We start from the raw sequence: 25,076 nt of genomic DNA, 5'->3' as shown, positions 1-25,076 counted from the left end.
TCCGGTGGGAGACGGGAAGCCAGTGAAGTTGTTTGAGGACTGGAGTGATGTGATGCCAGGATTTGTTGTGGGTGATGAGTCGGACGGCTGCGTTCTGGACCAGTTGGAGTCGGTTGATGTAGGTGGAGCTGATGCCAAGGAGAAGTGAGTTGCAATAGTCCAGGAATAAGCAGGAACACATCACTGAGGGTCCCCTGGACAGCTGCACCAGCAACCTACTGACCCCTGTCTCACCAGTCCCGTCCCTGCTCTCTTGTTTATACCACCAATCTTTCCTCTCCATTCTCAGTCCTGAGGCAGCTGCCACCTCGGCCCAAGTACTAGCAGTCAGGGTACAACCCAAAATGACAAAACAATTCCTTTCCACGCACAAATGCTGCTCGGCCCATTGAGTTCCTCCAGCAGATTATTGGTTTCTCCAGATTCCAGTATCTCCTCTGCTTCTGTAGAGACTAGTTCATTGGAGGTGTTTAAAGAGGAGGCAGAATACTATTTAACTGATTAAGCTATTGAAGGCAATGGGGAATTAACATAGAACAGGAATAGGCCCTTCGGCCCACAATGACCGTGCCAAACGTGATGCCAAATTGACCTAATCTACATTGTCTGGGCATATGGATACATGGATAGGAGAGGTTTAGGATATGGGCCAAATGCAGGCAAGTGGAAGGAGTGTACAAGGTGCATCTGGATTGGCATGGACAAGATGGGCTGAAGGGCCTGTTTCTGTGCAGCATGACTCTATCCATTCATTCCTTGCATCTTCATATGTCAGTCTAACTAAAAGCCTCTTAAATGTCATTATCGTATCTGCTCCACCAACCCAGGCCGTGTGTCCTGCCAATCACCGTTCTCAATGTAAAAAAACAGCCTCGCACATTTTCAAACTTTAAATCTTAAAGGCAAATCTTTAAATCTCACCTTAAATCTATGCCCTAACACAAACATGGAGGGACGGATATAAGAGAATGTTATTGTCACAATGAATGCTGGGACAGGGGTGAAGGGTCAAGTATCCATTATCAATATCAATTCTGTTATACCTCTACTGATCCAGAATCTTGATATAAGCAGAGCCTCATTATAAGGAACCATAATGGGGAGGAGGGGGGGTTGCCAACTTTCTCACTCCTAAATAAGGGACAAAAGGTCAAAATAAGGGACAAATTCCTGACGGCAATTCGTTGACCGACTCGGCCTTTGCTGGGTGAATGATGAGTTGGCCCGGGTGCTGGACTGCACACAAAGCCCAGCCGGCCGGCCAGCTGAGGAGTTTTGGCCCCGGGCGACGGACTTTGCGCTCGACATCCGGCACCCCATCCAACCCATGAACCGATGATCAGCCATGAGAAGGGTGGTGTCGGCGGTAAGCGAAGGTCCAAAGGTCGGACAGCTGGCCGGGCTGCCGACCGACGGGGCCACGGGCGAGGCCCTGCCGCTGCACTCCATGGCGCTCCGACCCGACAGTCACCTCGGCCCGAGTACTAGCAGTCAAAGACGGGACAAGGGCAGTCCCGTGTGGGACAAACCAATTTAGCCCAATATACGGAATGTCCCGGCTAATAAGGTAGGATTGTGTGTGTTGTTGCCGATTGTCTACTATATCCGAGTAAGGGTTTAGCATTACATATGTAGAAGAAGTAAGCCACTACAGTTGTTGGTTAATACACAAAAGGACACAAAATGCGGGTGTAACTCAGCAGGCCAGGCAGCATCTCTGGCGAGCGTGGATAGGTGACATTTGGGGTCAAGACCCTTCTTCAGACTCTCGGTCCGGAACTGGGCCTGCAAACCAGGTGAGTTGACGGTCCCAGCCTGCTGGCGGACAGGGGAGAGACGAAGATCGGCGTTGGCAGTCTGGCCCTGCGGTGAAGGCCAGCAGGTCCATCCATTACCACCGACATCCGTTTTAAACAGGGCCGCTAAAACGAGTGTTTACTCTACTCTGAGGACCTGGTTCAAACCTTGCCCTGGCTCCTAAAGAGTAACGTGGTGTTGTGGTCAACTCAGAAGACCAGCAGCCAGGTCAGGATCATTGATCCAGACACATGTTCAAATCCCACCCACCCAGCTGGCTGGGGAGTTTAAATTCAGTTAATTAAATAAAGCTGGAATTTGATTAAAAAAAAAGAATTACTCTCAGTAACCGTGACAATAAAACAACGGGATTCTTGTAAAACACATGTGGTTTAGGGGAAGAAATCTGTTATTCTCACTCCATCTGGCTGAGAATCTGCGGCTCCACATTCACCCCAGTTTGTTGACCCTTATCTACCGGTTTAAATTAGGGTTGGGCAATTAACGCTGTCATTGTCGACAACTCCATGTGTTATTCTTTTAAATTTAGCACGTCTTAATTCCTTTATGTTTCATAAAGCGTCTGGTTCATTTGCAACACTGACTACCTTCCACTGTCTTCCAGAAGGAAACAGAAATTGAATTCTGCCACGACTTGAAGAAGTAGAGAGAAGCACTCAGAGGTTGTCTGGATGAATTGTGTCACGTAGGGCGGCATGGCGGTGCAGCGATAGAGTTGCTGCCTTACAGCGCCAGGGACCCAGTTTTGATCCGTGCTGTCTGTACGGAGTTCGTACGTCCACACCGTGACCTGCGTGGGTTTTCTCCCGGAGCTCCAGTTTCTTCCCACACTCCAAAGACGTTCAGGTTTGTAGGTTAATTGGCTTGGTATAAGTGTACATTGTCCCTAGTGTATTGTGTGTAGTTGGGATTAATGTGCGGGGATCGCTGGTCTGTGCGGACGCGGTGGGCTGAAGGGCCTGTTTCCGCGTTGCGTCTCCAGACTAAAATAAACTAAAGATAAATTCGGCCTGGGGGCCCTTTTAGCAATTTGGAGATTCGCCCTTGGTGTGGAGTTAGAACTGTGAGCCCAGTGTGTGAGGGAAAGCCAGGATGGTGAAAGAGTATCCTGTGGAGACTAAACCTCAGAACGCCAAGGTCACCTGAACCGACCTCCGCCGGTGAAGATGACATTTTTATCGGTACGAATCACAGTCTCGGGATCTTAGGAATCTTTGGAGCTGAAATGGCCGCACAAATGTCCTCGATGTCAGTTCTGTATTCTTCAACAAATAAATAGCAAAAAACTGTAGGAAGGCTGGTTTATACCGAGGATAGACACAAAATGCTGGAGTAACTCAGCGGGACAAGGCAGCATCTCTGGAGAGAAGGAATAGGTGACGTTTTGGGTCGAGTCACTTCTTCAGACAGGTCTGAAGAAAGGTCTCGACCCGAAATGTCACCTATTCCTTCTTACCAGAATAACAGAAAACTATTGATCTGCATTTTGGACATCTGATATTGAGCTTCTGCCATGGCAGGTTGCCGGAGAGATTTCTTGTTCATGATATTGAAGGTGACACACTATCAGCCGAGTTATGTACTTCTCCCCTCTAGGTAGAGAAGTGTGAAAAGGCACACATCCAGATTAAGAGACAGTTTCTTAACAGCTGTTATCAGGCAACTGAACCATCCTCCCACAACTAGAGAGCAGTCCCAAACTGCTATCTTCCTCGTTGGAGACCCTCAGACTACCTTTGTTCGGACTTTACAGATTTTATCTTGCATCAAACGTCATTCACGTCATTCCCCACATCATGTGTCTGTACACTGCGGATGGCTCCATTGTTATCATGTATTGTCTTTCCGATGACTGGTTAGCACGCAACAAATGCTTTTCACTGTACCTCGGTACACGTGACAATAAACTCAAACTCATTGCTTCCAGATTTCACGCAATAATATCCTTAAACACCCTTAGTACATCAATCATACTCTTCCTCTTTATCTTCTGTACCCACCCACTCCACGCAGTCTCTCCTCATCATTTAGCCTCTTTGAACGTTGATGATTAACGTGATCATCAAAATCTGTATCCTCTACCTCCCCAAAATATCTAGCCCTTGTCGTTTTCTCGCTGATATCTTCGAGCAGGAAGCCTGAGGTCCCACTCAAAAAGGAATTTCTTTAGTCAGGGGGTGGTGAATCTGCACAATTCATTGTCACAGAAGGCTTCGGAGGCCAAGTCGATTAATATTTTTATGGAGATAGATAAATTCTTGATTAGTACAGGTGTTATGGGTGAAGGCAGGAGAATGGGGTTGAGAGTGAAAGATAGAAGCGCCATAATTGAATTTGCGGAGCAGACTTGATGGGCCGAATGACAAATTCAGCTCCTATCACTTATGAACCAGGTTCAGGAACAGTTATTTCCCTATAACCATCAAGGTTCTTGAACCGACTCGCACAAACCTATTCCTCTCTCGGCAATGGAGCACTATGACCCACCTCATGCACTGCCAATAACTTGTTTTCTAATTGTTTTTGGTGCTAACATCTTTTTGCGCACAATTTTTTTCTTTTCACTGTCTTATATAATCTATGTATAATTAATGTATAATTTATGTCCTTGTGTGTTGTTTGAGTCTTTGAACATTGGACATAGAATAGCACAGCACAGGAACGGGCCCATCAGCCCACAATGTTTGTGCCTCACATCATGCCAAGTTAAGCTGATCTCATCTTCTTGTATGTGATCCTCGATTCCATACACTTTCATGGGCCTGCCTAAAAGCCCCTTGAACGCCACTATCGTATAAGCTTCCACTACCTCCCTTGGCAATCAGTTCCAGGTGCCCACCGCTCTCTGTGTAAAAAGACTTGCTCCGCACATCTCCATGAAACTTTCCCCCTCTCACCTTTTAGCTACGCCCTCTAGTGTTGGCCACTTCCCTGCCTATGGACACGGAGTCTGTGCCAGTGTTGGTGCTGTAAGCAGGATTTTCAATATGCCTGTACCATGGGCACCATGTTATAGGAAAGATGTTGTCATGCTGGAAAGGGTATAGAGAAGATTTACGAGGATGTTGCCAGGACTAAAGGATCTGAGCTGTACGAAGAGGTTGAGTAGGCCGGGACTCTATTCCTTGGAGCACAGGAGGATGAGGGGTGATCTTATAGAGTATATAAAATCATGAGAGGAATAGATTGGGTAAATGCACAGAGTCTCTTGCCCAGAGTAGGTAAATCGAGGACCAGAGGATATAGGCTTAAGGTGAAGGGGGAAATATTTAATAGGGAACTGAGGGGGGTAACTTTTTCACACAAAGGGTGGTGGGTGCGTGGAACAAGCTGCCAGAGTTGAGGCTGGGACTATCCCAAATTTAACAAACAGTTAGACAGGTGCATGGACAGTACAGGTTTGGAGGGATCTGGGCCAAATGTGGGCAGGTGGGACTAGTGTAGCTGGGACATGTTGTCTGGTGCGGGCAAGTTGGGCTGAAGGGCCTGTTTCCACGCTGTATCACTCTACCTCACCATACCTGTGCACGTGACAATAAACTCGACTTGACCCTTGCTTGTTGTTGGGTCTGCTCCCGCTCACTTACCGCAGTAGCCGTCGGACTTCTTGTAGATGTTCCTGTGCTGGTCGCAAGCGTGTTTGTTCAGCTCGCACTCGTTCCTGTAATCCCGCCCGTCGCTGCCGCAGACCATCTTCTCCGGCTGCCCGCTGCAGGAGGTGGGACACACGCATTTGGCCGACTGCCCATCAGACGACTGGATGCAGGTGCTGCCAAATCCGCAGTTAACCTCGCTGCACGGGTCCTTCTGGCCTGGAAAGAAACAGACATTTTATTTGCAACAGGAGGTACTCAGACAATGCACTTTGGCTCAACGTCATCCTAACCGTGGAGCAGCAGTAGAGTTGCTGCCTTACAGCGCTTTCGATCCCGACTACAGATGCTGTCTGTACGGAGTTTGTATGTTCTCCCTGTGACCGCGTGGGTTTTCTCCGTCGATCTTCGATTACCTCCCGCACTCCAGAGACGTACAGGTATGTAAGTTAATTGGCATGGTATAAATGTATATTGTCTCTAGTGTGTGTAGGATAATGTTAATGAGCGGGGACTGCTGGTCGGTGTGGACTCGGTGGGCCGAAGGGCCTGTTTCCGTGCTGTATCTCCAAACTCAACTAAACTAAACTAAATCTTCTCTGCACTCTTTGCAGCGATGACGTTTTTTCCCAGTCCAGGCCACCACAGTTCGTTGAAGAATTAAACAATTCAGGGCTTTAAACAAGAATGTGTCAAAAATGGACACATAATTGGGAAGATTAATGAATTGCATATTAATTGATTAATATATCTGCCATTAAATCAGATGGTCTGTTCATGCTTCAGTACCAATACACACCTGAGACTACTTCTCCCATTTCCAGCTGACAGCTTCAATGATGTCAACACCAAACCCACTCAATGCCTTTAACGGCTAGCAGATGCAACTTCAACCAAACCTGATCCCAAATTTGTTTTAACAAATGATTGCAGTTGCTGGTGAAAAACAAAAGCACACAAAGTGCTGGAGTAACTCGACGGGTTAGGTCATAAGGTGATGTGGAGAGAATGTTTTCACTAGTGGGAGAGTCTAGGACTAGAGGTCATAGCCTCAGGATTAAAGGACGTTCTTTTAGGAAGGAGATGAGGAGAAATGTATTTAATCAGAGGGTGGTGAATCTGTGGAATTATTTGCCACAGAAGGCTGTGGAGGCCAAGTCACTGGATATTTTTTAAGGTAGAGATAGATAGATTCTTGATTAGTACAGGTGACAGAGGTTATGGGGTGAAGGCAGGAGAATGGTGTTCGGAGGGAGAAATAGATCAGCCATGATTTAATGGCGGAGTAGACTTGATGGGCCGAATGGCCTAATTCTTCTCCTATTCCTTATGAAGTGCAAGTGGAGGGCCATATTATTCTATTATCACTTTAGCATGAGGGTTAGAAACAAGAAACTGCAGATGCTAGTTTACACAAAAGGATGCAAAGTGCTGGAGTAACTCAGGCAGCATCTCTGGAGAACATGGATAGGCGATGATTTGGGTTGGGACCCTTCTTCAGACTGAAGAAGAGTCCTGACCCGAATCATCACCTATCCATGCTCTCCAGAGATGCTGCCCGATCCGCTGAGTTACTCCAGCACTTTGTGGCCTGATCCCAGCCAGCCATCTTCTCACAGAGCTATAGAAACCACAACAGAGATGGAAACCGTTGATCCAACATGAAACGCCATTTATTTTAGATCTAATGGATCTTCGCATACACATCCAGGTACCGTTTATTTGCAGAGGTGATGTTTGTCTACACTGCTCTTTCAGGCTGTCACTTCTCCACTCTGCCTCTTCAGCCGAATCACCTCATCCCACACCTTCTGGTGGTGGACCTCCCAACTACAGGTAACAGCTACTTCATCAAAGGAAAGGGCAGATTGAATCGCAGATACATGAATTCCAAAATGCCACATATCTGCCTCCAATCTTGTCCATTCTAGGTTCAAGAACCCCAACCAGACAAAAAAACATTGTCTGGGGCCAATCCGAGCACCTTCAATGTACATTCCTGCGCAATGAATAATTAGGGTGGCACAGTGGCATAGCGATAGAGCAACTACCTTAAGGCCCTGTCCCACTTTCCCGAGTTACTCACAAACTCTCCCGAGTTTTCCCCTTGATTCGAACTCGGAGAATTACGGTAATAGCCGTTCGTAGGTACTCGGGGCTATTTTTTGCTGAAAAAACGTCCCGACTTACCTGATGCCCCGAGTTCCTACGGCCGGCATTACGAGCCGTTACAAAACATCTACGGGCTCGCTACCGACATTACACGACATTCCCCGAGTTCGAATCAAGGGGAAAACTCGGAAGAGTTTGTGAGTAACTCAGGAAAGTGGGACAGTGCCTTAACAGCGTCGGAGAACCGGGTTTGATCCTTACTGCTGGTACTGTCTGTACGGAGTTTGTACGTTCTCCCTGTGCCCTGCATGGGGTTTTCTCTGAGAACTTCACTTGCCTCCCACACTCTAAACACATACAGGTTTGTCGGTTGATTGGCTTGGTGTAAATGTAAAATTGTCCCTAGTGTGTGTAGGGTAGTGCTAATGTGCGAGGAACGCTGGTCGGTGCGGACTCGGTGGGTCGAGGTTCCTGCTTCCGCGCTGCATCTGTAAACTAAATTAAACATCTCGATCCAGGCTCTGTAAAGCTCACAATATCAGCGCCACCTCTGAGCACCTGCTAAATGTAAATACTCAGAGGATTATTGAGTAAATCTTTCGATTAGCGAAGTGTTTAACGTTACTCAGTGCTGTCTCAAGTGATCTTTCCATTGCCGGCGAGAAACAATACGACTGATTAACAGAAGATTTGCCAATACATCTCGCTGGGATAAATACAGCGAGGAATAAAGATTATAGGTGAAGATAGACACAAAAAGCTGTAGTAACTCAGCTGGTCAGGCAGCATCTCTGGAGAGAAGGTGACTTTTCGGGTTGAGACCTGAAGGGTCTTGACCCAAAATGTCACCTATTCCTTTTTTCCAGAGATGCTGTCTGACCCGCTGAGTTACTCCAGCTTTTTGTGTCTATCTTAGGTTTAAACGACCATCTGCAGTTCCTTCCTACACAAAAATCATAGTTGGCTGGCTGGGAGTTTCAAGCAGACTGGGGTCAGATCAAGGCACTGCTCTGGACTTTCATCCAAGGTGTAAATTCAATCAAACACTAAAGCGCCTGTCCCACGAGCATGCGACTCCATGCAACAAGCGCGACCTAAGGGGCCAGTCCCACCAGCATGCGTCTGCATGCGGCAAGCGCGACCTAACGTGGTCGCTTGAGCCGTACGCCCTCGTGGGACCAGTCCCACTTCGATCGTATGGAGTTGTGCGGAACTGGTCCCGACATCGCGCGGGGCTCCGAAAAACTGACCGTGTTCAAAAATTCTGCGCGGAAACGGCCTGCCGGCCCGCAGCCGCCTCGACGTCATACGTCACGCGCGAACTTCCCGCGGACTTCGCTCGCACTTCATGTCACTCACTCTACAAGTGCGGCCCCCGCTTCTGGTTTGATCGTGCTTGCCCTATGCAGGCACATGCTGGTGAGACCAGCCCTTTAGGTCGCCCTTCGGCCCACCTTAATCGTGCTGTACCAAGTTGGCATACAGGCTAGTCCCATTTACCTGCACTTGGCCCATTGCCCTCTAAACTTTTCCAATCTATATATTTGTCTGAATGTCTTAAAACTTGTTATTGTCTGCAGATGTTCTCGCATGTGGTTCCGTTGCGATCAGGGGTGGACTCTCACCTATCCGAACCCTGTAATAGAGTGTGCAATGCACTGTCCAACAGCGTGAATGACTGTGATCTTATTTAGACTTTGCGCTGACCAGCGATCACCCCGAGCACAAGCACTACCCTACACGCTAGGTACAATTTTCCATTTTTATCGAGGCCAATTAACCTACAATCCTGCATGTCTTTGGAGTGTGGGAGGAAACTGGATCACCCGGAGAAAACCCACACGGTCACGGGGAGAACGTACAAACTCCGCGTGCAGGCAGCACCCGTAGTGAGGATCGAACCTGGATCTCTGGCGCTGTGAGGCAGCAACTCTACCACTGCGCCACTGTGCCAAGTCTAATAAAAGGCTTGATGGATCAAGTGGCCTCCTCCTGCTAGTGATTCACACCTCCAAGACTCTCAGAGTGGCCTCAGGATGAGTGTCGAATGTAGAACGAGTCTCACACATACGGTGCAGTGGAAATGAGAGCGGGGTGAACGTCACTCTGCATCGATACCCGGCCCGGGAATGATTGATGCCGGCACCGAGCCCCAAGCGCAGCATAATGTTTCATCTCTCGGCCCTGCCTTCACTTCTCCCCCCCCTAAGGGTGCAACAATTAAAGAAAAAGAAAATCAACACTCTTAACTCCAGGGGCAAGGGAAAGATAAATTTTCCATCTGAGCATCATTCATCAAACAATAAAACTTCTCCAGCCTGTCCCGTCTGGTTTAAATCCTCTCTCATCAGCCAGCCAGCGCTGTGTGTGGATCTATCCTCCCTACCCCCTGAGGCAGAGTCAATCTACTCTCCTCCATAAGGCAAAGTTCCTCCTCTGTCCCCTGGGATCCTGATTGATCGCGGTTTTGATAAAGATGATAACTGTCGTTGATCACGTTGCCGTCTACGTGGACGCCACCGTTTCAAGAAGATATCACGTGGAGTGTGAGGAGTCGCTCACTGTGTTGGAGGGAGGTCCTTTTAGTTTTAGTTATAGAGATACAGCACGGAAACAGGCCCTTTTGGCCCACGCCGACCAATGATCCCCGCACATTAACAATATACCACGCTCACTAGGGACAATTTTTACATTTACCAAGCCAATTAACCTACATACCAGTATGTCTTTGGAGTGTGGGAGGAAACTGAAGATCTCGGCGAAAACCCACGCAGGTCACGAGGAGAACGCACAAACTCCGTACAGACAGCACCCGTGGTCAGGATCGTGTATTATCTTTCCGCTGACTGGTTAGCACACAACAAAAGCCTTCCGCTGCACCAGGTACACGTGACAATAAACTAAATTAAATTCAAGCTCGCTCGAGGAACATTTAAATCTCATTCTAGGAACCCTCACCCCCCCTTTACCACCTGTTCCCCTTGCAGGTTTGTAGGCTACTTGGCTTGGTAAAATTGTAAATTGGCCCTAATGTGCAGGATGTTCCTAGTGTGCAGGGATCGCTGGTCAGCGTGGACTCTTTGGGCTCTAACTAAATTAAAGAAGATGATGACCACACCTAATCAAATGAGTAGACTCTCTCTCCTATACACACTATTTAGTGGGCATAGAATCATTGAACCATGGAGAGATAGGTTACAGAAACTGGCCCTTCAGCCCAGCAAATTCCCAGCAACTATCAAACACCCATTGACACTAATCCTAGCCAAACCATTATATTCTCTCCACAGTCCCATCAAGATTCTACCTGGACTACAGTTATAATCAACTTACTAACACATACTTTTCTTTCGTGATATCGGAAGAAACCAGAGCACTTCGTGGAAACCCACGTGGAAACTGGCAGAACATTGCAAACTCCACACAGACAGCACCTGAGATCAGGATGGAATCGGAGCTGTGAGGCAGCGGTTCTACCAGCTGCGTCACTGTGCTGCCCTCAATCACGAGACCCAAATGTTGACCTTTCCCTTAAACTGGGTCACAATATAAATCATGAAAGAGACGAGAGAAACAACGGATGCCAGAATCTTCAGTTAAAAACAAACTTGCAGCAAGAACTGGGATGTGCTGCAGCCTGCGCCTGTGGAGCGGAATGGACAGACCACGTTTCAAGTCAGGACCAGTTGATACGTTAAAAAATATAAAAGCAGTTTGAAACTGAGGGAGAAAACAAAAATCACGCACACTGATGCACAGAGTCTCTAGCCCAGAGTCGGTGAATCGAGGACCAGAGGACATAGGTTTAAGGTGAAGGGGAAAAGATTTAATAGGAATCTGAGGGGTAATTTTTTCACACAAAGGGTGGCGGGTGTATGGAACAAGCTGCCAGAGGAGGTAGTTGAGGCTGGGACTATCACAACATTTAAAAGACAATTAGACAGGTGCATGGATAGTACAGGTTTGGAGGGATTTAGACCAAATGCGGGCAGGTGGGACTTGTGCAGCTGGGACATGTTGGCCAGTGTGGGCAAGTTGGGCCGAAGGGCCTGTTTGGACGCCCTATCACTCTATGACTGTTAAAGATCATTCAGATTAGTAGCTATGATAGTACGACATTCGAATGATCCCCAGGCAAAATGTACCTTCGCTGCAAACAGATGAACATTAAAAAAAAAATAAACAAATGCAAGTCCCCATTAAAATAACAAAATCTCTTGGTGTATAATTAAATGTAATTTGCGGCAGCTCGAGCAATTTAAGTGAATATTCTGAAGAAATATCACCTGTAGCAAATGTCCAATTTAATTACCACTGTGGCTGGGTCTCATCGAGTCAGTGCTGGCTTGCTGCCGACGCAAACCTAACATTGCATTGTTATTTGACAGTAAACCTATTCTATGGCACTGAGAGGGAAGTCAGGTTTAATTAAGGAGATGATATTCCTGCAGTTGGTAGATACGCTGAGTACCTCAACCAGTAATTATCAAACACATGCCACGACTGACTGCTGTTTTTCACTCATGCCCATAAAATGCCACGATGGTTGCATCGTCAACAATTTAGTTTTGTTTAGTTTAGAGATACAGGCCCTTCCAATTGACAATAGACAATAGACAATAGGTGCAGGAGTGGGATATTTGGCCCTTCGAGCCAGCACCGCCATTCAATGTGATCATGGCTGATCATCCCCAATCAGTACCCCGTTTCTGCCTTCTCCCCATATCCCCTGACTCCGCTATTTTTAAGAGCCCTATCTAGCTCTCTCTTGAAAGCATCCAGAGAACCTGCCTCCACCGCCCCCTTCCACTCAACGAGTCCGCACCGACCAGCGATCCCCACACTCTCACACTATCTTACTCACACTGCGGACAATTTACATTTTATGCCAAGCCAGTTAACTGTACGTCTTTGGAGTGTGGGGGAAAACCGAAGATTTGGTAGAAAACCCACGCGGTCGCGGGGGGAATCACACAACTATTAATTTCTTGAACACTACACAATACTAACCTCAACTATGAACTTCTATAGGCTGTCTTTAGTTGCTCTAGGGATTTTGGTTATTTTGCATCAGTATTGTGGTTATTCATTTATTAATTACGTGTTATCTGTGTGCGTTGTGTTTACAGGTCTATCATGCTGCTGCAAGGAAGAATTTAATTGCTCCTTGGCAATTAAACACTCTTGTCTCAGAGTCTCCAGCACACATTGCAACCATGTTTTTGAGAGGGGAAAAAAGATCACAGGGAAAAGACAGGAGAATGGAATTGAGAAGGAAAGATAGATGAGGCATGATTTAATGGGGGAGTAGACTGATGGACAAATGGCTTAAATCTGCACTATGTCTAATAGCCTTTTCATTGTTCCATTGTTCCTCAATCTACATTAACTCCCTGAATCCTAATACACCAACAATCAACATTAAAGCTAACAGATACCATTGTGTAATTAAATGTCCGAGAGTGTGAGACAGGAGTATGTGGAAAGAACATTTGATACTGAGACAGACGAGGAAATATCTGGGCAGTTAGCCAAATATCTAGTCAAAGATTAAGGAGATAAGGATAAGCAGGGAGGAAGAGACCATGGACAAGTCTGAAGAAGGGTTTCGGCCCGAAACGCTGCCTATTTCCTTCGCTCCATAGATGCTGCTGCACCCGCTGAGTTTCTCCAGCATTTTTGTGTACCATGGACAAGGCAGCTAGCTGAAAGATGATCTCCAGTAGTTAAGCATTTAACATTTATAACCAGGGTTGGGAATAGGAGCAGGAATAGCCATGAAAAAACACTCAAAGTGTGGAGAGGTTGCTGAAAAGATGGAGATTACAGAGACAAGAAGCAATGAGGATTTGAAAACTTGGATGAGAATGAATGGATGATCAGTCACCATAACATTTAAGAAGGAACTGCAGATGCTGGAAAATCGAAGGCACACAAAAATGCTGGGGAAACTCAGCGGGTGCAGCAGCATCTATGGAGCGAAGGAAATAGGCAACGTTTCGGGCCAAAACCCTTCTTCAATGTTTATACTTTATCCGGGCAATGACAGTTTGTAACTCAGTGGGTCAGGCAGCATGTCTGGAGGGAATAGTTAGGTGACGTTTCGGGTAGTGACCCTATCTCAGTCTGAAGAAGACTGTCGGCCCGAAATGTCACCTATCCATTCCCTCCTCAGATGCTGCCTGACCCGCTGAGTTACCCCAGCAGGTAAACACAAAATGCTGGAGTAACTCAGCGGGTCAGGCAGCATCTCTGGAGAAAAGGAATAGGTGATGTTTCGGGTCGAGACCCTGATTCAGACTCCAGCCCTCCAGTTACTCCAGCATTTGGTGTTTTACTCAAGATTCCAACATCCTTGTGTCCCCCCAATTAAAATCCATTTGAAGAGCGGATCATGTGAACGTTGGCCCGTTTCCTTTATCATCGTAACTTTTTTGCATGTCTTTCATTCGTTTGTCCACATCTCTCGACATCACCGTCTACATCTCACGCTTCCCTTTCTCCTGACTCTCAGCCTGAAGAAGAGTCTCGACCTGAGATGCCACCTATTCCTTATAACCATATAACAATTACAGCACGGAAACAGGCCATCTCGGCCCTACAAGTCCGCGCCGAACAATTTTTTTCCCTTAGTCCCACCTGCCTGCACTCATACCATAACCCTCCATTCCCTTCCCATCCATATGCCTATCCAATTTATTCTTAAATGATACCAACGAACCTGCCGCCACCACTTCCACTGGAAGCTCATTCCACACCGCTACCACTCTCTGAGTAAAGAAGTTCCCCCTCATGTTACCCCTAAACTTCTGTCCCTTAATTCTGAAGTCATGTCCTCTTGTTTGAATCTTCCCTATTCTCAAAGGGAAAAGCTTCTCTCCAGAGATGCTGCCCGACCCGCGGAGTTACTCCATGTGTCCCTCTTCATGTTTCTTCCAGGTGTGTGCAACTTTTCTCAGCCTATCCCAACAAACTCGGCTCTTGTTTAATCCATTGATTAGCTGCCAGCGATAGCACAACACCTTTAATGCAGCTTAAGTTCTGAGAATTGTGCTGTAGCAATTCTCCAATAGCAATCCCCCTCCCCTTTAAAATGGGGCTCAAAATGTTAACAGATTCATTTGAGGCGAGATTTGATGCTGCCTGCCTCTTAACTCTATCCATTTCATCTGTTGAAAATCACTTTACAATGCATTACAATTCTGCCTGTGATTTCTGCAGTGACACCCCTTTCAGTGAAGATCCAGATTAATACTGAGTCGACGTTGTGTTATCGAAAGCAGTGCGGGAGAAAGGTCAGTCCAATTTACACAGTAACGGCAGCATTTGAATTTCCAATCCAGCACACCTAGAGCGGCAGCTGTGAGTGAGACACTAGCCCACAACCTCATTAACTTCTGCCGAGGAGCCGGATTCAGCATTAGCAACTCTCTGCAGACGGACTGGGACTTTAGAAACACCATTATAGGAAATCCTATGCATTGAGCAGCTCCCCTGCGACCCAGAGTGCAAATGGGTTGCGTGACACCATATGAATCATCAATGCTGACTATTTTGTGTGTAGCAACTGTGTCTGACCCCGCTCCTCGAAGATGATGCTCCCCATCACTCCTTCCTCACCGAGACCTTGTGTGTTGCTCAGTCCGTTCGCAAATGCCCTGGCTCTGCCCAGCAACTGTGTGTCCACGGCCCGGACTTCCCCGTCGGGACCTCACTATCCCGACTACCATGAGAGGCAAAGGCAGACGATACGGGGGAACACACACCACAAATTTCAGGCTCCCCTCCTATCTTGTCTTCCGAAATATGTCCCCAGTCCTTCAACAGCACCCGGTCTAAATCTTGGAGCTCCCTCCCCAACAGCACAATGGGAGCAGCTTCACCAGACGCTGCTCGTACCAGACGTACGGTCATAGAGTCATGCAGAAGGAATCAGGCCCTTTGCTCCAACGTATCCATGTTGACCAAGACGCCTCATTTAAGCCAGTCCCATTTGGCTGCGTTTGGCCCACATCCCTCTAAACGTATCATATCTACATATATGTGTCCACTTGTTTTTTAAATGGAGCAGATCTCTCCTGCAGCGTGGAGTCTTACTACCAATGCATGCTGCCCTCGGGACGGCTGCTATGGAGAGGAGAGGTTGCCCACCTCTTTGCAGAGGTCGATTTGCCAAGAGAATCTGGAGGATAATAATAATAATAATGGATGGGATTTATATAGCGCCTTTCTAATACTCAAGGCGCTTTACATCGCATTATTCATTCACTCCTCAGTCACACTCGGTGGTGGTAAGCTACTTCTGTAGCCACAGCTGCCCTGGGGCAGACTGACGGAAGCGTGGCTGCCAATCTGCGCCTACGGCCCCTCCGACCACCGCCAATCACTCACACACATTCACACACAGGCAAGGGACCTTGTCACGGTGCATCCTGGCCAGCTCTGTAACACAGGGCTCTCTGATGTATGGGTTGTTCTCAAGGATACATTACAGTGCTGCTGGAAAACCATCAACTTGCTCTTTGGTCGGCCCGAAACGTGTTGGTCTCCCAGCAGAACGAGATGTCCCTCAGGAAATGTTGCCGACTGGCCCGCTCCAGACTGCAGGAGTACGCGTTGAGCTCAGTGCAGCCAACATCAGCATTTTGTGGGGGAGGACCACAGTACAGGGTCCTTCCACTGCTGGACACTGAGGGACAGAGTCCGGTGGGACATTACCCCAGGGAGCCACATGAGTGTTTGTTTAAAGATAGGTGTGGACACTATTGAGTATGACATTAGCGAATGTCTAGACATTGAGAATGTATGGTGTTTTTCTTTTATATGTTTTTTATTCTGAAATATATAATTATTTTATATTAAATTTATTGTTGGGGAAAAAAGTTAAATATTTTTGTAATACTTGTCTCAACTTCATCCTCAGGTAGTTTGTTTTACTTGCATACCGTCCACTGAGTGAAAAAGGTGCTCCTCACCTTAAACCCAAGTCCTCTGGTTCTTGATTCCTCTACCCTTGAAAAAAGACTCTGTGCATTCACGCTATCTATCCCCGCATGATTCAATCATGTACCCCTCATTCTCCTGCGCTCCAAGTTAAAAATGTCCTAGCCTCCCCAACCAGTCCCTTCAGCTCTAGCCCGTTGGAGTGGTTCAAAATGGTGGCTTACCTCCAGGGGAAGCCAATAAATGCTGACACCCATAAGTTTGCAAACTATAGGAAGAGAATTAGGCCATTCGGCCCATCGAGTCCACTCCTAATCCTGATCTCTGCCTCCTAATCCCATTTTCCTGCCTTCTCCCCATTACCCTCGACACACGTTCTAATCAAGAACTTGTCTATCTCTGCCTGAAAAATATTCACTGACCCGGCCTCTGTGGCAACGAGTTTCACAGATTAACTAGCCTCCGATCCAGATCCATGAGGGAAAGGACAGCCGATTACAACCCTAAAAGCTGTTTTCTTTATCTTACCAGCTGATTATTTCATGGGGACCTTTATTGATTGAGTCTAGCTTTAAATTCTAGTGTTAATTAATTGCTTATATTTATATTCCGTTGTTGCCGTGGTGGAATTAGAATTTATATCTTGTTCAAGCTGCTAGATTCCAATCCAATAAATATAATGACATCCCAATGGTCGAGGTTGTGGGCTGGGTAAACCACCCAGGAACCGGGCTGGGGTAGCCGTACACACTGCGTGGCTACAAGAGCATGTCAGAGGCTGGGAATCCTGTGGTGAGTAAGTCCTAACTCCCCAAAGCCAGCCCACCATCGACAAGGCTCAAGATAGACACAAGAAGCTGGAGTAATTCAGCGGGACAGGCAGCATCTCTGGAGAGAAGGAATGGGTGACGTTTTCGGTCGAGACCCTTCTTCAGACTGTCTTTCTCTGCAGAGATGTTGCCTGTCCCCGCGGAGTTACTCCAGCTTCTTGTGCCTATCTTTGGTTTAAACCAGCATCTGTAGACGAGGAAACACTTTTTCTTACAGAGAGTGGTGAGTCTGTGGAATTCTCTGCCTCAGAGGCGGGTTCTCTGGATGCTTTCAAGAGAGAGCTAGATAGGGCTCTTAAAAATAGCGGAGTCAGGGGATATGGGGAGAAAGCAGGAACGGGGTACTGATTGGGGATGATCAGCCATGATCACATTGAATGGCGGTGTTGGCTCGAAGGGCCGAATGGCCTACTCCTGCACCTATTGTCTATTGTCTATCTGCAGTTCCTTCCTACACACATCGACAAGGCTCAAGGCAGGAAGGAGTATGATGGAACACTCTGCACTTGTCTGGATCAGTGGAGGTTCAACAACACTCAGGAAGCTCATCACCACAACAGGGCACAGCAGCCCGCTCGACAGGCACCCCATCCACAACCATAAGTTTACTCCACGACCAATGCACAGCAGCAGGAGTTTGTACCATCTACAGGGTACACCGCAGCAACTCACCAAGGCTCCTTAAACAGCAAAGAATTAAGAGTTGAGTGTGTTTAATTATGAATTAGAGCAATGAAATTTGCTTTCCAGACCAATGATCTCTAAGAGCTAGAAGACAATGGCAGCTGAACATGGGGAACCCGCTCACCTGGAAGATGGACTCCAAGCCACACATGTCATCCTGACATGGAAATATATCGCCATTCCCTCAGCGTCACTGGGTCAAGATCCTGGAACCTCCCTCCCTGACAGGATTGTGGGTGTACCCACCTCTCAAGGACTCCCGTGGCTTAAGCAGGCAGCCCTCCACCATCTTTTCAAGGGCAATTCGGGACAGGCAATGCTGGCTCAGCCTGCAAAGCCCACATCCCATAAAATATATATTTTTAAATCCCATGAAACAATTAAGATTGCAAATATTCCTGACAGCCAAGGTCTGGGAATCTCATGTTTTCTTTAAAACCTGTGTTATTAACTAATGTGTTGGATGGAACTGCAGATACGGGTTTATACCCAAGATAAACACAGAGTGCTGAGGTAACACAGAGGGTCAGGCAGTTGCACTGGAGTAAAAGGATGGGTGATGTTTCGGATCTTAACCCTTCTACAGATTGCTGCAGATGCTGGTTTATACCGAAGATAGACACAAAGTGCTGGAATAACTCAGCGGGTCAGGCAGCATCTCTGGAGAAAAATATGAGACGTTTTGTGTCGGGACGTTTCTTCAGACTCGGGCTCAGAAAGGTTTTGGGTCGGAATTGTTTTCCAGCAGTCTCAAGAAGGGTTCTGACCCAATACATCGCCCGTCCTTTTTCTCACCAGATGCTGCCTGACCTGCTGACCCCCAGCACCTTGTATCTATCTTTGTTATAAACCAGCTTCTGCAACTCGTGGTTTCTTGTTAACCAATGTTCTGATCACCGGTCCTAATAAGTAGGTGGTGGAAAAGTGTGTCCAATTAAAGCGCCTCGGAACATCTTCCTGCACAGTGAACTCTAAATCAAATTTTAAATTGTAGTCTAGTAACTATGTCCTGGGTGGCCACAGTCCAAGAAATTGATATACAGGGAGTATGATCTCAGCCAAGATATTCAATATACTCTACACTTTGGTTGAAAGTTATTGGCAGTAATTTTCATAACACCATAGGTAACAAATTATAGTAATTGTACAGCTGGTATGTGCATTTAATGAAGCAGCAGCAAATATTCAAACAAAGCAAACTGGAAGTTGCTTCACAGTTGCTGTCATTATCCGTCTGAAAATCTTTACAAGTGGCAAGCTTTAACTAGACAACAAAGCTTGTTATGATCGGTGCAAATGATCTTTCAGCGCTAAAGAGCTGCAGTCAATCAGTATAGAGACTGTAAGCTGAATAAAAATGTGTGTTAAATGTCTGTTGAGATAATAAAAATATGGAAAATAGGTACAGGAGGAGGCCATTCGGCCCTTATAGCCAGCACCACCATTCATTGTGATCTTCCCCAATCAATAACCCGTGCCTGCATTCTCCCCATATTCCTTGATTCCACTGGCCCCGAGAGCTCTATCTAACTCTCTTTTAAATCCATCCAGTGATAGGGTGGACAGTCAGAACCTTTTTCTGAAGATGGAAATATCAAATGCTTTATGGTGAGAGGATCAAAGTTTATCATGTGCAGGATGAGTTTTATTTCCACACCTGAAATGGAGGGTGCCTGGAACACGCTGCCAAGGGGTGCTGGTTGAGGCAGATACGATCGTGGCATTTAAAGGACATTTGGAATGGGCACATGAATGTGCAGGGAATGGAGGGATGTGGATTAAATACAGCAGATAAGAGTTGCTTTTGGTGCACTGTTCAGCACAGACATTGTGGGCCGAAGGGCCTAGTTCCTGTCCTCTACTGTTCTATGTTCTGAAGGAGAGTCTCGCCCCGAAACGCCACCTATTCATGTTCTCCAGGGATGCTACCTGATCTGCTGAGTTACTCCAGCACTTTGTGTCATTTTTAAAAATAAACCAGCATCTGCAGTTCCTTTGTTTCCACGTTGTTTTAAGAATGCTTTGATTGGTGATATTCTAGTGCTCTTCTCCTGAGGCTTTCTGCTCAAGTATGCTATATTATTTCAAAACCAATTACAGATTGCTTCTCTTCCATTATTTATGATAGGCACACCGTCTCCTGGCCAATTTCTTTGCAACCAAATTTCTCTCCAGCTCTTCCTTTAACTGGTGATTTAAAATCCAATTTTACATTCCTCAAAATAAAGAAAAACTTCAATATCTACTGTTCTCAAGCATCCCAAAGCGCTTTGCAGCCAATGAAATATATGTGTAGTTTAGTTGAGTTTAGTTTAGAGATACAGCACAGAAACAGGCCCTCCGATCCACCTAGTCCACATCGACCAGCGATCCCCGCACATTAACACTACCCTACACACACTAGGGACAATTTACATTTATACCAAGTCAATTAACCTACAAACCTGTACGTCTTTGGAGTGTGGGAGAAAACCAAAGATCTTGGAGAAAACCCACGCAGGTCACGGAGAGGACGTACAAACTCCGTACAGACAAGTCAGAATCGAACCCGGGTCTCTGCCGCTGTATTCCAGCAACTCTACCGCTGCGCCACCAAGCTGCCCGCAGACATTGTTGTAATGTTGTTATTGTCTACAGCTTGATTGTACTCATGTATAATATGAATTGACTGGGCAGCACACAAACAAAGGTTTGCATTTCTCAGTGACAATAATAAACCTTTGCCAATACCAATAATGTAGGAAACACAGCAGCCAAAGAAGAAGACATTTCTACACATCTCATTTTGAAATGACCAGTCCCTTGTTTTATACAGTGGCTATGTCTCCTTGTTTGTGACTTTCCCACTGGTGGAAGAATGGTCCTGACCCAAATTATCGTCCATTATTTCCCTCCCCAGATGCTGCCTGGCCTGCTGTTTCTCCAGCACTTTGTTCTTTGCTCAATATGCACTCGATCATGGAGTCATACAGCACGGAAACAGGCCCTTCAGCCCAACCCGTCCATGCTAGCCAATATGCCATTTGGTCCATATCCTTCTGTCTGAAGAAGGGTTTCGGCCCGAAACGTCGCCTATTTCCTTCGCTCCATAGATGCTGCTGCACCCGCTGAGTTCCTCCAGCAATTTTGTGTACCTCCTTCTAAACCTTTCCTATCCATATACCTGTCCAAGTGTATTTTAAATGTTGTTATTGTATCTGCCTCAACTACCTCTTTCCAAACATCTACCAACCTCTGAGAGTAAAAGTTGCCCATTGGGTTCCTATTAAATCTTTCCCCTCTCAACTTGTCCTCTCGCTCTTGATTCCCCTACACTGGGTAAAAGACTCTGTGCATTCCCCCCATCTTTTCCCCTCCTGATTTTATACATCTTTATAAGATCACCTCTCAGCCACCTGCACTCCAAGGAATAAAGTCCGAGCCTGCACAATCTCATCCTATAGCTCAGGTCATCGAGTCCTGGTAACACCCTTGTAAATCTTCTCTGCATTCTTTCCAATGTAGTGACATCCTTCCCATTGCAGGGTGACCAAAACTGAATATAATACTCTAGTTGTGGCCTCACCAAATGTCAATGCTCCTTCGGATCTTTAGTGTCACCCGTCATCCTTCTAAACTCCAATACAAGGAATGCAAACTCAAACAGTCCACGCACTTGCTTTAATAAGATATAGGAGCAAAATTAGGCCATTCGGCCCTTCAAGTCTGCTCCACCAGTTGGAGCATGATTGGTTTTCATATTGGGCTACATGGCAACCATGCCAATACTTCAAATGCCGTACAAATGCAAATTGTTTACAGCCAGATGTTTTTAATCACTCAAACCAGTATTTGTTTTCCCAAATCAATCTCAGGACTTACCACAAGATCCTTTGCTGATAACCTTGATCCTACGCTGCTGAGTACACTGGGCCATTTCCAGCTCACACTCGTTGCTGTACGTGGAATAGTCCGACCCGCAGACCGGGGCCACAACAGACGGGCAGGCGCCTCTCTTGCAGATACATGTTCCCTTGGCCGGCTCTTTGAGATCCTTTTCGCAGACGGCTCCAAATCCACAGAGGACACCTCTACATACTGGGGGGGAAAGGAGAGAGAGAACACAGTCAGAGACATAATCTTTATCTAATGTTTCCAGGTGCTGCACCACTGCACCAAATTAGATTAGACTTCTAACACAAAATGAGAAGCTTAATAACTGATCACAAATGTTCATCTCAGTTTATAAGTTCATAAGTGATAGGATGGCCTGATAGAATTAGGCCATCTGGCCCATCAAGTCAATCCCACCATTCAAACATGGCTGATCTATCTCTTCCTCCTGCCTTCTCCTCATAACCCCTGACACCCGTACTAATCAAGAATCTATCTATCTCTGCCTTAAAAATATCCATTGACTTGGCCTCCACTGCCTTCTGTGGCAATGTTACCCTGGAAACGTAGACCAGGCCCATCTAGATACAATGCTGCAACTACATCAACAGGCAAATATTGGAAGCAATGATTAAAGGGATATTTATGCAAGTCTCTTCTGAAGACTCCTAAATAAATCTGTATTCTTTTTCTTCTCAGGCAAGGATTCTAAATCCTAACCTAAAAGGCGATAAGTTCCTCTACTTTAGTTTAGCTTAAGAGATACAGCATGGATGCAGGCCCTTCGGCCCACCGTGTCCACGCCGACCATCCACCACCCGTTCTATGTTATCCCACTTTCACATCCACTCCCTGCACACTAGGCACAATTTGCAGAGGCCATTTAACCCACAAGCTGATGTTTGACTTTGGTATGTGGGAGGAAACCGAGGCACCCAGAGGAAACCCACACGGTCACAGGGAAAACGTGCAACCTCCACACCGGCAGCACCTGAGGTCAAGATCAAACCCGGGTCTCTGGCACTGTGAGGCAGCAACTCTACCAGCTGCACCACTGTGCCGCCCCAATCACTTTCTACTGGTCCTCCCTAATTAATACTCCTCCAGCCTCTGGAAAGGGTAGACCATCACCTGTCCTGCTCACGATTTTAAACATCTCCATCACATCTCTCTTTTGTCTTCACGTCTTTCAAGGAAGAGCCGAGGGTTCTCCAACTTCTCCCCAGGTCCCACACAGTGACACCTGAACATTATCTCTGCTCTCCTTTTCTGCATCGCCTGGTCCCTGCTGCACATTTTTAGGTCAGACTTCCTGCATCTGCGAGTTTGTTTTGAGTGGTAGTAGTGGATACCATTGGTCACCCTCACCTTCACCTTGTCAACAGCATTCCCGTCCTTCCAAACTTGCAGTGCCCAGAATTTGCCATGAAATTTGTGTTTTATATAAACATAGAACATAGAACATAGAAAATAGGTGCAGGAGGAGGCCATATGGCCCTTCGAGCCAGCACCGCCATTCATCGTGATCATGGCTGATCGTCCCCAATCAATAACCCGTGACTGCCTTCTCCCCATATCCCTTGATTACACTAGCCCCTAGAGCTCTATCTAACTCTCTCTTAAATCCATCCGGTGATTTGGCCTCCACTGCCCTCTGTGGCAGGGAATGCCACAAATTCACAACTCTCTGGGTGAAAACGTTTTTTCTCACCTCAGTCTTAAATGGCCTGCCTTCTATTCTAAGACCGTTGGCCCTGGTTCTGGACTCGCCCACCATTGGGAACATTTTTCCTGCATCTAGCTTGTCCAGTCCTTTTATAATTTTACTTCGGAGTCACGTGAGTGACTACGTGAAGAAGCCCGCCACGACGCATGCGTGTCATATCGCTTTCACGCTTGCGAAACGACAGGCGGGGTGCAGCGTTCCCCCGCAGCGGTAAGTTTGAAACCGCGACCTGCAGGTAAGTGATTTACTCTGCGGTAGTTTTTGTCCCCGCGCTGTTTTTACACAGGGGGGGGGAAGCTGGACAAAATAGTGTCCACAAGTGCTGCGAGTGAAGCTGGCTGGGGAGGACCGCAAAGTTGCGGGAGCCAGCAGCAGCTGAAGGCACAAGCCCCGTAAGGGATCAGCTGTGCCGACGTTTGGTCCCGCGCCGGCCAGAACACCACGGCCGGCCGGGAAACTATTCAAATGGGGCCGTCGACTTTTTGACAAGTCGAAAACGGCAGGAGACGGGGTGGAACGAAGTTCCCCCGTAGCGACAATTTAAACCTGGACCTGCAGGTAAGAGCTGCGGTCTTTTTGTGTTTTCCCATGCTGATTACAGGTGGAGAAACCAACGGGCTGCGACAAAGCTGGTGGGCTAGCAGCGGCCAGTGGCACTTGAATCACCTATAATGGGATCAGCTGTGCCCGATGTCGCCTCCGCACCGGCCAGATCCACTCCACAGCAGGGCAGTAAAGACAAAGCTGGTGAGGGAGGACCGCAGAGCAGCGGGCAGCCAGCAGCAGCCAGCGGCACTTGGATCACCGATAGTGGGATCAGCTGTGCCCGATGTCGCCTCCGCACCGGCCAGATCCACGCGGCCGGGTGGAAAGGCTAGACACAAAAACAAACAAGGTCGTGGACTCAGAGGAGTCCGACTTTGAACAACCGCGGGCGGCCAGCGACCGAGAGCGCTGGAGCCGGATGGAGCGGTGTGTGGAGCATTTGCTCCAACGTGACAGACTCCGGGAGATGGAGTCGGGTCACTGTGGGCCCTATGATAAACCCACAGCAGTACCTCTTGAAGGGCTGCACAGTGCTTCTACCTCATCAGAGGGGAGCACTGCGGGTCAGTTCTGGGCTGACCTGGAAGAGGGGTCCGCAGAAGGAAAGACAAGTGTGCAAGGGGTGCAGGAACGAGAGAACCTACTGGACTGATAAAAGGGACTCCAACAAAAACCCACTACAGCCAAAGACAGCACCCCTACGCACCCACCAGCAGAACTGGTGAAAGCTCGAAGGCCCGGTACACAAAACATGAGTCTTTTTTAGGCCATGGCCCAGGCCGGACTTCTTGGAAGATGCGGGGACCTCCAACGCCAACCAAACCGAAAATCCAGACACCAGCGCAACAACAGCAGCGAAGAACCTACAAAAAGAAGTAAACCTGCCACTGGTAACTATGGAGGTAGGTGGGTCTGGTTCCCTACAAAATACAGGGAGCATGGAGGTTGGGG

At 47.3% G+C, this 25,076-nt stretch overlaps 1 protein-coding gene across 8 annotated transcripts in view; it reads right to left on the bottom strand.

Moving 5' to 3' along the window:
* agrn (agrin) overlaps positions 1 to 25,076 on the bottom strand; it is a 481,438-nt gene that overhangs the window by 143,851 nt on the left and 312,511 nt on the right. For all 8 annotated transcript variants that reach the window (XM_033048563.1, XM_033048565.1, XM_033048564.1 and 5 more), the window contains 2 exons: positions 21,842 to 22,057; positions 5,406 to 5,630 (listed from right to left, as the gene is read on the bottom strand). In XM_033048563.1, the coding sequence (XP_032904454.1) occupies positions 5,406 to 5,630; positions 21,842 to 22,057 (441 nt within the window). The remainder of the gene's footprint in view (positions 1 to 5,405; positions 5,631 to 21,841; positions 22,058 to 25,076) is intronic.

Source organism: Amblyraja radiata, chromosome 31 (genome assembly GCF_010909765.2).
Source record: "Amblyraja radiata isolate CabotCenter1 chromosome 31, sAmbRad1.1.pri, whole genome shotgun sequence".
Lineage (NCBI taxonomy): Eukaryota > Metazoa > Chordata > Chondrichthyes > Rajiformes > Rajidae > Amblyraja > Amblyraja radiata.
This window is presented reverse-complemented; position numbering and strand designations above follow the sequence as displayed.